The sequence below is a fragment of the Aphelocoma coerulescens genome, chromosome 2, assembly GCF_041296385.1.
Source record: "Aphelocoma coerulescens isolate FSJ_1873_10779 chromosome 2, UR_Acoe_1.0, whole genome shotgun sequence".
NCBI lineage: Eukaryota > Metazoa > Chordata > Aves > Passeriformes > Corvidae > Aphelocoma > Aphelocoma coerulescens.
The window spans coordinates 38,230,415-38,243,234 of record NC_091015.1 but is presented as its reverse complement, the minus strand read 5'-3'; the positions used below and the strand labels follow the sequence as shown (position 1 = coordinate 38,243,234).

General features: G+C 38.6%; 1 protein-coding gene across 1 annotated transcript; it reads left to right on the top strand.

The window, feature by feature from the left end:
• The first annotated feature begins 222 nt into the window (after window positions 1–222).
• Window positions 223–3,982, top strand: LOC138105686 (sclerostin domain-containing protein 1). The gene is made up of 2 exons (XM_069005799.1): window positions 223–541; window positions 2,776–3,982. Exons 1-2 carry the CDS (start codon window positions 223–225, stop codon window positions 3,189–3,191), a joined length of 735 nt encoding a protein of 244 aa, XP_068861900.1. The 3' UTR covers window positions 3,192–3,982.
• Window positions 3,983–12,820: the final 8,838 nt, after the last annotated feature.

The following is a 12,820-nucleotide window of genomic DNA, read 5'->3' as shown; positions in this document are numbered from 1 at the left end:
CAGTCTCTAGGTCTCAGCCCGAATGCTGCTGTGTGCTGGTGCCTAAGAGTTTTCTGATACTCTCTAAATCCCCAAATAGGAATCCTGCAATTAGTGCATCTAACTCCTCCTTTACTGCAGGCTTCTCTCCTATTGGTGAAAGGTCTTCGCAGCTCATGTAGGGACCCCACCCCTTTTGTGGGTTTTCATTCTGAAGCTATCCACAACTTTACACCTGAATGAATGCCAAACCTCTCTGAATATATAAAGGAAACCTTCAAGAGCAATTTCAGTTACACAGAAGAAGCAGAAGGAAAAGATTTCATCCAGCTCTGTCAGACAGAGACTGAGCCAGCCATGCTTCTCCCTGCCATTCACTTCTACGGCTTTCTCCTGGCTTGCATCTTCACGAGAAGCTCCTTGGCGTTCAAGAACGATGCCACAGAGATACTTTATTCCCACGTTGTTAAACCCGCTGCGGCGAGCCCAAGCAGCAACAGTACATTGAATCAAGCTAGGAACGGAGGCAGGCACTACACCAGCACTGGATCCGACCGTAACAGTGAGTATCCCATCGGCGGCACTTCCACCGCAGCCCTGGGCGGCAGCCCCGCCTGGCCCGGCCCCGGGAGCGGGAGCGGAGCCCCTCGGAGCTGCGCATCCCGTGGCAGCGCCCCGGCCCCCCCACCCCCCTGCCCGAGCGCGGCGCTCCAGGGAACCGGCGCCTGCGGGAAGCCGGACCACGGGGAGATGCTGCTGGTTCCCGGCCGGGATCTGCCTCGCCGGGCGGCCCCCGAGCCAGCCGCCCTCCCACCCCCGTGCTGGGAAGTCCTGTAGGACCGGCTCTCTCGGGCAGGTTACTTCCTGAGGGAGGTTCATCCAGGAATGCAGGGTTTATGGGTTATCCGGCAGGGAAGCGAGATAAAGGAAAAGGAGAGAGAGGCATTTCCAGAGCGCTCTCTTTTTTAACTCACCTCCCACTGCGGGCAGGGGAGGTGTCTGGGCTACTTTTCAAGTGCAATAAAAAACTCTGAATTTTGTTCCCGCTGTTTAGTTTTACTTCCTGCTTTAGCACTTACCCGCTTAACACCTCCAGCAAAAGTAAACAAATCAGCTCGTAATTTACCTATGATCTCTGCTCTAACTTGCCTTTTTTATATGCCGTCTTTCCCTTCTGAGTTTTATGTATATATGTCAGATACGTGCAGATCTGGAAACCTGCTGACTTTATCTGTTCCCTCCCTGCCCACCTTCTTAAAATGAAAGAAATCCAAATAGAGAAACACACGCACACCGACCCACAGCAACTTGATAAAAATAGTCATCCCTAGAAAGTGAAGGCAACAAGTGACACCGGTACCTTTCAGCTAAGCCAGGTGTGTCAGCTTCTATGAATGCTAAGGGTTTAAATGCACAGGAAACATCTCATCATTATGAGATTACTGGAACAGCCCAGTAGGTATTCATTGTCACTGAGCTGTCACTGGTGAAAAGCTGAGACAGGGAAGACAGAAAAACAGAAGGAAAGACAAACTCAGAGCTGTGACCAGCTGCTTCCAGGTACATTCCTGAGTGCAGCTGCCGGAAGGCAGGTTTGAATCTTTTCTGCAAAGCAGGCAGTAGAGCAGCCCTGTCAATAGTCCCTAGGATCAGCCTGCAGATTTACAGTCTCTCTGCCTGCCCACCCTGAGACACAGAGGACAGGGTGAAGCAATCTTAATGCAGTGCCTCAGTTCAGAACTTGCTTCCAAAAATCCAAGTAGAAACAGAAGCAGCCTGTAGCTGTGATATGTAGATGTACCTTCAAAGCCTTTTATGATTCACTCTGAAATGTTTCTAGTAATTACTTCTATTTTAAAAGCGTTAGTTAATTGCATTGTGTGTAGAATCTGTGCCGTAATTGTCCTTCGGAAAGAGGGAGAGCACAGCCAGTAAAGATTGCTTATTAAAATTAAGCACACTGTGGGCGTTTATTTCAAAGTGTAATTACTGAAATAAACAGTTGTGTTTATTGCAGGGTGCAGAGCCGCACATATAGACGGGTACAAACATGCCTGTATGAGAAGCTCTGCATGTTGAGTTTGTCAGCTGCCTGAGAGAATTTGCAGGATCCTCTATGTTACATATAATATACACACTACTACGGTTACAAAGATGGTGTTCTCTTGAGGGCAAAACGACCCCTCTGAAATTGTTACTGCTAATCATTCATAGACAGAACCCCATTCTGTGGTAACTTCAGCAATTACTACTTCTGCAGTGTGTGCTTGGAGCTGCAGAGTTCATGGGAGACTCAGTCCACTGTAACCATGGAATGAGAAGAAACACACTATTTGAAATTCATTTAAAAGCACTTCAACTGTTTCCAAAGCACTGTCTTCCCCCTTGCTACTGATCCAACATAATTGTTATAAATGGTATCATTTATAAGTGGTATAATATCACAGAGCAGATTCCCTAGACTGAGAACAAGCAGGAAACATTTCTTCCCTTGGGGCATTTTTTCCTCTTCTAAAAGGTATGTCCCTGAGAAGAAGGATAGAGAATAAAATTGCCTCTTCTACCACAACTGCTGAAGTGCATGTCATTAGGATTTCTTTATGCTGTGGTATTATCCAGAGATACCATCAGCACTTGAGGCCCTTGTGATGGGGGACACAACAGTAAAGAGATGCCCTGTAAAGATTACAGCCTACTTTAACTTCTGCAAAACATACCTGATTAATGTGAAAATGACTGGTTAAGGACATCACTCCATTCTGAATATCAATGTTTCTTGTTCTGTGCATTCTGCAGATCGCGTTCAAGTTGGTTGTCGAGAACTGAGATCTACCAAGTACATCTCAGATGGCCAGTGCACCAGCATTAATCCCCTGAAGGAACTGGTGTGTGCTGGTGAATGCCTCCCTTTGCCACTGCTCCCCAACTGGATTGGAGGAGGTTACGGAACCAAGTACTGGAGCAGGCGGAGCTCGCAAGAGTGGAGGTGTGTCAATGACAAAACTCGCACTCAGAGGATCCAGCTTCAGTGCCAGGATGGAAGTATAAGAACCTACAAAATAACTGTGGTCACGGCCTGCAAGTGCAAGCGATACACCAGGCAGCACAATGAGTCCAGCCACAACTTCGAGGGAACCTCTCAAGCAAAACCCATCCAGCACCACAAAGAAAGGAAAAGAGCCAGTAAATCCAGCAAGCATAGTACAAGTTAGAAGTCAGACATTCTCTGCTCTCTCATCTCTCTCTCCTTGTGCCAAAATTGAACTCACCTGTAACCATTTGCTTTACCATTCTGACTGCTTAAAGACAAGTCTGCCATTGCTGTGTTCTCAGTTGACACTACATGCTTACTGCTTTGACCAAAATCAAAAGGGGCATTCTCAGCATATGGACCTTTTGGGTGATTTTCCAAATGCTCAAGATGGGGAATAATACAAGCCTTCCAAAACCACACTATAAACTTTTACATTTTCTCCAGCCATGGAAGAAAAGAAAATTTGCCAAGAGTATTCACTGAAGTCAATTTTGTAAAATGATGCTTTGTTGTGTGTTTTCCTGAGAACAGTTATCACATCTATTGCCTTTTATATCATGTTTTATGATCTTCTGACAACAGCTTAAAAATACACCACCTTGTATCTGCTTTCAAATTAATTCTAAAAAAAAGTGCTTTGCATGCTCACCTTTCCCTTATCTCAGTATACCAAAAATTAAAATATGCATGGCAGCAATCAAAAAGTAAAGCTGAACAAACTATTTATTTGTTGTTGTAATTATTTAATGAGCTTTTATGTGTGTTATTTCCCTTCAAAATTTCCTTATGTTTATAGCTTTTCATATGTATCAAAGTATTTTCCTATGATTTGGGGCTGGATTAGAACATACATTTTGTAGATAATGTAAAATAGACATTTTAGCATTCTTGGTATATATATTTTAATTTTGAACATTCATAGACTTAGGTGTTATTTTGACATAGCAACATAAAAACTGTATTTTTCATTCTTCACCCTGTATTATTTTTGTTTAAAAAGTGTGCAATCAAAAGACAAATATGACTTCCTTTCAAATTCATTGGTTTCTTTTTTTTTTTTTTTTTACAAAAAATAAACACTGCTAAAAAACTGTATTGTCTGGCTCTCTATGAAAATGCACACATTTTAACCAGTCACAATACCTAAAAAAAGGGAGATTATTTGGTTTTTAAAAGTCTATCCATGAAATTTAACATTGAAACAATCTTTCTGGATATAAAAATCTTATATGACCGTTTAACAGATGGTGCTTATTGGTCCAAGCCAGGTTCTTATTTAACAATTCTCAAGCTCTACATTTCAGAAGAAGTGTATGTTTGAGAAGTTTTACAAGCTAGTGAGACATCACCATTTTTTTTCTTTTCATTAGTGATGATCAAGTCAGAATAATGGTATAAATTACATATGGTTTCATTTTTTCCACAGAACAAATAGAGTCTGGCACATTTATCCAAAAATTCTTATAAAATGTATCAGAAAATTAGTAATTAATCTACCTTTCAACACACAGTGCCATGAATCACCTGTTCTTAATCCTTCAAGCTATATTTAAACACTGGGCAAGATTCCACCATGGGATTCTGCTGTTCTTAAATCATTAACTTTTACAATCCATTTGCACCCAAAGTAAAAATTACAGAAGAGGAGAGTAATGAAAAATCTTGCCTGATAAGGTCTCACACAAGCTCTCTTTGACCTTCTTTTTATCTCATCCTATTTTGCATTTTAATTCCAAAAGATTCATCATGAAGTTCTTGGCAGAGATCTTGGTCATTAATGTAGAACTGTTTGAAAATCACTGCTGCTGCCTGACTTGACTTACTGAATCTTAAATTTTATTGACAAAATGCAATGATTTTTCCTCAAAGTTACTTTCAAGAATTCACTTTAAAATTTGCCATATGTAAAAGAGATATATACTTTTAAATTAAATTTTAAGTGATCCACATGATAGCACAGTTAAAAAACCCCATTGCATTAATGACCTAGTTGTTTCAAATTCAGTTTTGTGACTGTGAAAATATTAAAATGATGAGACCAGAGACCATTTATACTTAAATTCTCTGATCTTAAAGGTGCTTCTTTTAAGCATAAAAGGAAAGATGATAAATAAAGGAGTTAGCAGGGAGAGAACTGAAATTACGTTGCTTCTAGGCATATCAGTCCAGCAGACTCACAGATTTATTATTTTTTTATTTTAACAGACATTATAGTCTCGTTCAATCGTTTCACGACAGAAGAATTTTTCCCAAATTTCAAACATCTATCTATTCTCAAATTGCTATCCAGCTACTTATTCAAGATGATAAAGCACAAAAGATTGAGATAATGGACCAAAATTCAACCAATTTCAAGGCCAGTAGTCACTAAAAATCAGTAAAGCTGCCCTACCTGTTCTGTGCTTAACTTCCAGAAATAAGAATGGTGAAAAAACTGCATATCTTGCTCATAACTCTTCTGCAGTCAGTGAAGTTGGGCTGTAGGAACAAAATACACATTTGACAGGAGCTTGCATTTAGAAATAGAGATTATAACTTCTATATTGCCTTTTTACACAGAACTACTCAAAGGCGAATAATCTGACACACTTCTGCTAAAATGACTTTGTGAAAATTTGGTGGACATGCTGTAGAAAGACCACAGGGCCCATCTCTACGTCTGGCATATTTGGGGGAACATGAGGGAAGCCAGCAGGAGCTGTGTCCATCAGCAGCAACTTAACTTTGATGTGCTGCCTGAGTTAGCTAAGATCTCTTCTTTGGCCATGAGTGGCCTTTTGTGGGAGAGATTTGCAGGAAAGCAGCACTAGAAATCGGTTCATATAGAATTTAGAAGGAATATAGAATATTCATATAGAATATAGAAGGAATAATGTTACTCTGTGATGCAACTTGTAGCTCTGAATGCTTCAATGTGGCCTAAACTATCTGCTTTCTGTTTCATCCTGTCACATGTGAACTCACAGGGGTCTATCCAAGGATCCAGACAAAAGGCATTATACAAGTACATCTAATTAGTTTCTTTTGGAGAATCTTCAACATGTAAAGTTGCAGTGGGTAGGATATGGGCCATTGCTCCTGTGGACGACAGTGACTAAAGTTTCGCAAAGACTCGGTGAAATAGTACTACTTAAACTGAAATAATTTTAAATATAATACATTTTAAGTTTGCTTCAGAGTTAAAAAGGAAAGACAAACATGCTAAAATTTTCACCTAAAGTATTGAGTCAAATAGATACAAGAAGTATGTAAATGTTTTGAAAAAGTACAATGTAGAGACAGATTAGATAATTTTTTCCATAAATTAGACTATAAATAGTCTAGATTTATTACACCAAAAATATATAGAAGTTGACTCTCTCAGTGATGTTAAATCATAACGGCAGATCAGAATTCTGAGGGCTTCTTATAAAGCATTTCAAACATCTAAAAAAGAAACGAATAATTTTATAATTTCTCATATTTGCTTCTGTAGAAAACTAAAAGGGAATAAATTAGAAATAATCTGTTAATCTGCCATCACTATTTCATTACTTTTGAGTTGATAAAATCTGCTCCCAGCTAAGGGGTAAATTGTTTTATAATGAGTGGAAATCAATTTTCCTCAGACATCACTAGAAACAGACTTAGCCAGATGCTTATTGTTTTGATAGCATGGAGGCACTCAGAGGCACACTTCATAGAGGCAGTAGTAGATAGTATGTGTCATTAAAACATTTATCAACTGTGGAAGTCATAAGAGCCTGACATTTGCAATCTAGACTAGAAAGGCCCTTGAGAAGTTTATTTATTCAGTTATTTAATAATAGTAACAAATCTGTTGCTGTCTCCAACAGCCTTGGAATCAAAACCACCCAATCCAAGCTCAGTTATTTGTTTGGAAATAAAGCAGACATTTGAATAACACCCTTCAAAATACCTAACAGATTTCTGCTAGTAAATCACTTTAGTCCTTCTAACCTTGACCTTTATATCCTTCCTGAAGAAGTACAACATTAATCAAGAAAGGACTGTTCAATACATTCCACTGTGAGAGTCCTGTTGCTACAGTATTAACCTGGAGGTGTTCAGTTGAAAATTATAAGGAATCCTTAGAGTTGGAAGGTATCCTATTCTCATGATGCATTTCCTTTCCCGTAGGCAAAGGGCTTTGATTTTAAGTTCATTGACATACATATAAACATCGCTCCAGGCTAAACCTGAAAATTCTCTAGAGATTTATGAGTTAAGCAGACATTCTGTCATTGGATTTGTTAATTTTGCCTGAACGTCGCCCCCACAACAAAAAGCCTGCCCATGCATCTTTTTGAAAGACATCCTTTTGAAAGACAGCCTTTCAGCTCACTCCTTCTATGAGTTATGTGGGCTGACACACTAAAAAAGTGTGATTTACAAGAGATATTGCCTACCACTGAGTTAATAATCAAAAATCTACCTTACTCAGTACTTCCATGACAAGAAAATACTCTTCATTTTTAATTAATGCTTATGGAACAACATGCTCTGAAAATAAGTTGTCTCTACTAATTGCTGAGAGAATTCTCTAGAAACACTGGACTGTAACTCCATTTTGGGAGTTTGCATTTTCTTACCTCCCTTTGGCTTGATATGATGGTGAAAGAGGTAATGTTACATTACCTAAAGTTCAGGCCTTCTTAATCCTTCATTACAACCACAAAGAAATAGAAATGAAATAGAAATGAAAATCTGGACAACTTCTTTAATAGGGATGTTTATGAAATATGGTACTTCTTGAATGTAATGGAAAATAAAATTTAAAGAAAGAAGTCAGCTATCAGAAAAGAAGCCTAAATCAAAATCCCCTGAAAGGATAATACAGTTCTGTTTACTAACCTGCAATGATAACTCCTGTCAAAGACTGATTTTTACTACCATCCGCTTAAGTAAAAAATATTAAACCACTCAAAAATGTTTTGAACACTTTGTCTATTTCTTGTCCCCTGCTCTATTCTAGTGGTAGTACACTAGTGTGTAATTGTCTCATTGTTTAAACCCATAGCAGTTCTGAAATATATTACTACAGCACACTTGCTTTTGATACATAAACATTTTAAATCTCTTTTTAGACTGTCTGGATGCATTATTTTTTCATTTTGAGTGCTGGGAGGAAAAGCAGTGCTCTGACTTGGCTTAGGAGTTCCACATTTGATTTGTTTTGTTAGCCCCAGTGAGAAGTGACTTAGTGAGGAAGTTGTAAAGCAACTTAGTAAAAGCATAAACCATTCTGTGAAGTCTGATGTTTGGTTGGCTAAAGAAGAGCTATCCAGGCACAGTTAAAGCTCTTCTATATAAAACAGTGGAGAGTTGAGAGAGAGGGCCTAAGGAGAAAAGTACTAGCCCTACCACAAGAACAGCCACTGAGAAATGGAGTGACTATGGAAAGATTTAAAACACTCTGTAGCACAAAGACTTTGTTTTAATTGCAGCTGAAGCAAGTTTAAACATCTGTTGCTTGTTAGATTATTCTTTTACTTATTTGCTTTTTTATTTATTCATTTACTTTGGGATGGGTTGGAGAAAGCCATTTTAGATTCCCTATGGCCATTAAGTTGGGATGGAGAACAGAGGTCTGAGTGTTTCTAAAACGTAAGGCTGCAAAAATTTTGGTTTTAGCAAGGAACACTTGCTTTTGGTGTTTGTTTCTTTTCTTCATCGAAAAAGCCTGCTGAAACTTTTGCTTCTGTGCATCTTTATTGCAATTTTTAGGACAGTAGCCAGAACAGCTTATAGCACCTGGGAACTAGTTGTATCACTGCACTGCATCTTTTTTTTTCAGATATTGAAATGTCTGAACCTGGGTATGTCTAGAAGAGGAGAAAAGAGAAGATGGATCAAAAAAAGGGAACAAAATGGCATGTGGAGGATGGCATGTGCTGTGCATCCTTCATTTTCTTCTGATCCTCACAACTTTTCATGAGACTTCAAAAGACTTGCTCCATATGCAGATTGCCAAGCCCAATAGCCCATGAACATTGCTGTTGTAGCAGACTGTCAAGTCTAAATACACGTGGCAAAAAAACATTTCTGACTGTCTCTGTGTCTTCACTTCCCACGCAAAGGGAAGAATGCACAGCACAGTGTGTCTGTACCATTCCACAGGGACTGAACCAGGGAAGTCAGGGAGACTTAAGAATCTACCATCTTCACAGAAATGCATGTTTCACTGCACTGTTCACATCTTCTGGTGGGTGACCACAGCCTCCTACTTCTGAGGAGAATGAATACTGCCTAAGCTGACCAGATTCATGTACAGGTTTCTTAGAAAGCTATCAGTCTGTCACACACCTGGACTTCCTTGTTGAAGAATTTGTCTCAAAATCCTGCTTACCACCTTCATAAAATATATTGCATGCCATATATATGTATAAAATTGCAGTAATCTGATTTTGTGAACAATGCCATCAAAAACACCCTAGTGAGTTATCCACAAAACCTCTTCTAGGTTTTCTGCAACTACTGTCCCCATATTTTCTTTTGATCTTTTTGTAATCAGTTATGAATCTTGACATCTCTCCCAGAAGAAAATTTTTGCAACCTTTTTTGCCAAGAATAAAGTAAATACTAAGGATTTCCATTTTTATTTGCTCAATTAAAATACTTCTTGGCATATGTCTTCCATAAAAACCCGCATTAGACAGACCACTCACACCACTGTCTGAATCTTAGGAACATAGCACTTTGTGGTACCCTTTATCTAGTCAAATAATGCAGTCCCTTGCAAATCTGTTTGTTTCTGCCCTTCCCTTTGAAACTTCTGGCTCTAGCAAAATCAAATCCTCTTTCCCATGGTGTCACAATGACCAGGCTTGTTTCTTTCCAGTATTTAGGTTACTTGTCCCACAGTTTGTTTCCAAAACACACACACACACACACACACACACACACACACACACACACACACACACACAGACACACACACACAGAGAAGGATGCATTCTTTAATCAATTTTCTGAAGTGTTCAGTACTGAAGAAAGCAACATATGAAAAACACAAGTGTATTGGCACAGGTAAGTGCCAGGAAGACTTTTTAAAGTAAAATGAGTTGGACTGCATTACTCAGAAAAACAGGAGCAGGATAAAGAGCACTTTTCATTAAGTAGTTGGTTTGCATCCAGCTAGGTTAGTACGTTGGAAAATGGTTAACCTTTGATGGTTGCTCAGTGGTGTACGTTAAACAAGCTGAGTCTCTGTATAATTGCTGGATGACAGGTAGCCACATTGCTGCAGTTGGGAAAAATCTGTAACCTTGATCTTTCTAAAAACTGTACAGGATCAAAGGATTGACCCTTTCCAATCTGACATTTTCCTGCTAGAACTGCACAAGTCAGCAAAGGATGAGGCAAAAGATTAGGACAAGACTACTGTTTTTAGGGACTATCATCATTCATGTTTTGCTCACTATAAAGCAACTGTTTGGAAAAAGGATTCACAGACCTTTCTGCAAGGCACTTTTAAGGCACTTCCCTTACCAACTACCAAAAGAGTTAGAAAGTAACACTAAAAAATCAAAAGTAGAGAAGAAAAAGAACTACCTGCACCTGACTTCATCTATAGTCCTTAGACACAGGGCTAATGAATAACATTCCTGGTATTCTTACAGCAAGGTTTTAACGGTTTAAAACATGACAAGAGATGCAGAAACAATGCTTTCAGTGTAGCAATAAATAGTAAGGCTTGTACACCTATGCATACCAAACCTGCAAATTTTATTTGGTGTTATTTAATTCTCTCCATACTTGAAGTTTGGTGAATTTTTTCATATTCCTTCACACACATTCCATGGAAATAACACAGAAGATGGTAAAGAATAAAACACAGCATGATAATATACACACACCAAAATTAAAACAAAGACTTAGAGCATGAAAATCCCAATTATATTCCAAATCTAACTTCAACTCTTATATATTCTCTAATGTTTTATTACATCATTCTATATCACTGGTGACTTGACATCTGTGGCTCAACACTACTCACTCAACCAGTTCACAGACTATCTCTGCTTTGAATCATCTTTGGAAAAGGAAACTACCATTAGTCTTTCCTCAGAGGTAACTGTTTTTACTGACATGATAGGGCACTATCCTAATGGCTGGTGCCTGCTCTTACATCACAGTGACAGTGGAAAACAGCCATAGGGATTTCCATCCCTCAACTTGCACATCTTCGTTAGTGTCACCATCCAACGCACTCTGACAGCCAAAGACCCTAAACCACCATTCCTATACACCAGCACAATACATGGTGACGTTAAAGCTGAGCAGGCAGGCCTACCCAAACCTGGCATTACTGAACATCTGACCAACACACCTAGAATCTACAAAGAGCCTTCCAGAGCCAAGTGTTTAAGACTAGTAAACCATTTCTAATGAAAAATTACAAGGCCTCTGAAAAATTACGAGGCCTCCATCTCATCACCTACTTGCCGAAGCACTCCCCAAAGCAGTAGAAGTCTTTTTTTCAAATATTTAACCTTTCTGAATTTCACAAATTCTCCTGCAGTCAGGGAATTTCACTCTCATTAATTATTGGATTACTATAGGGTAATTCTCTTATCTTTAAATTCTTTTACTTTGTGTACACAAAATGCTCATTAGCTCCTAAAATAACCTTCCATATCCTAGAGGCCTAGAGGATTATCAGGTAGAGAATGGATAAACCCTTCAGGGGAAATGTAACATTTTAGCTTTTAAATGTGTGCCAAACATCAAATTCAATGTTATTCAATTTTTTTCTATCACTTGCACAGAACACAAGCAAGAGGCCTCCTCTGTGTATCAAGTATTCATAGCAGAAATTTACCTACCAAAACCACGTAAAACAATGCCAAAGGGGTTTGCACATGTAAAGCACATAGGATACAACACGTGAAACTCAATGCATGTTTTTCAACATATCTACGACATGCAAGCATGAAAACACTCCTCTTGTTCAAAGACCACATTTCCTTTACATTTCTAGCATTAATATTCTCTATTTCCACTTCAACTATTAAAAAATATATTTTTCAGAACTGCCTATAAAGGAAATAGCACTTAGAATTTCCCTTAGGGTTCTGATCTATAGGTGGCTCTATGCACACTGTATATAAGGTATGTAAGCACTCTTTGATATTTGATAGTCAACATTTACATCGTTTAAGTTGTGCATGTGTGTAACTTCCTTGCTGTAGCTGCTGTTTTGATCTCAGTTCCATACACCAATAGGAGTGAATCAATAGCACAACTTTATCTAAATATTCCACACATCTATAGCATCTTTCATCAAAGAATCTCAGAGCAAGAAAAAACCCTTTGCAATCATATTTGTAAAAATACAAATATAAATATATACTAATGGAAAATACAAGAAGATTTCCCTGAAGGTGTTAAATATGCTTTGGAGAGAAAATATTTTTGCCTTTTCCAACATTGCCCTACTTATTATACTGCCTCAAGCTCTATGTTCCCTATGATACTATATTGACAAGGAAACCACTGTCACCACAGTGAGCAAATACTTTGAGGCAGCTGCTGTGCAACAAAGATTGAAATAGTGAAGATGTAAGTCAGTCTAAAAGGACCACGTGGAGGGCTGATCAGACCTCAGACTCAGGCAACAACTAGAAAATTGTGAAGAGCATAAAATAAAACTGTCCCATGATTATTTTTTCTAGTGATCAATCAGAATGGAAATAAAATACCTGGAAACAATAACCATGCTTTCAATGAAGCCTAACACTTTGAGATCTTGTGCAAAGTGCTACAAATAGCAACAGGCATGCAAGATAAAAACTGAAATTTTTG

Bases quoted from the DNA above. Each gene is read 5' to 3' on its own strand.
- LOC138105686 (XM_069005799.1), top strand. From the start codon at position 223: ATGCCAAACCTCTCTGAATATATAAAGGAAACCTTCAAGAGCAATTTC. The intron at 542-2,775 runs GTGAGTATCCCA...TGCATTCTGCAG, and splicing joins CACTGGATCCGACCGTAACA to ATCGCGTTCAAGTTGGTTGT.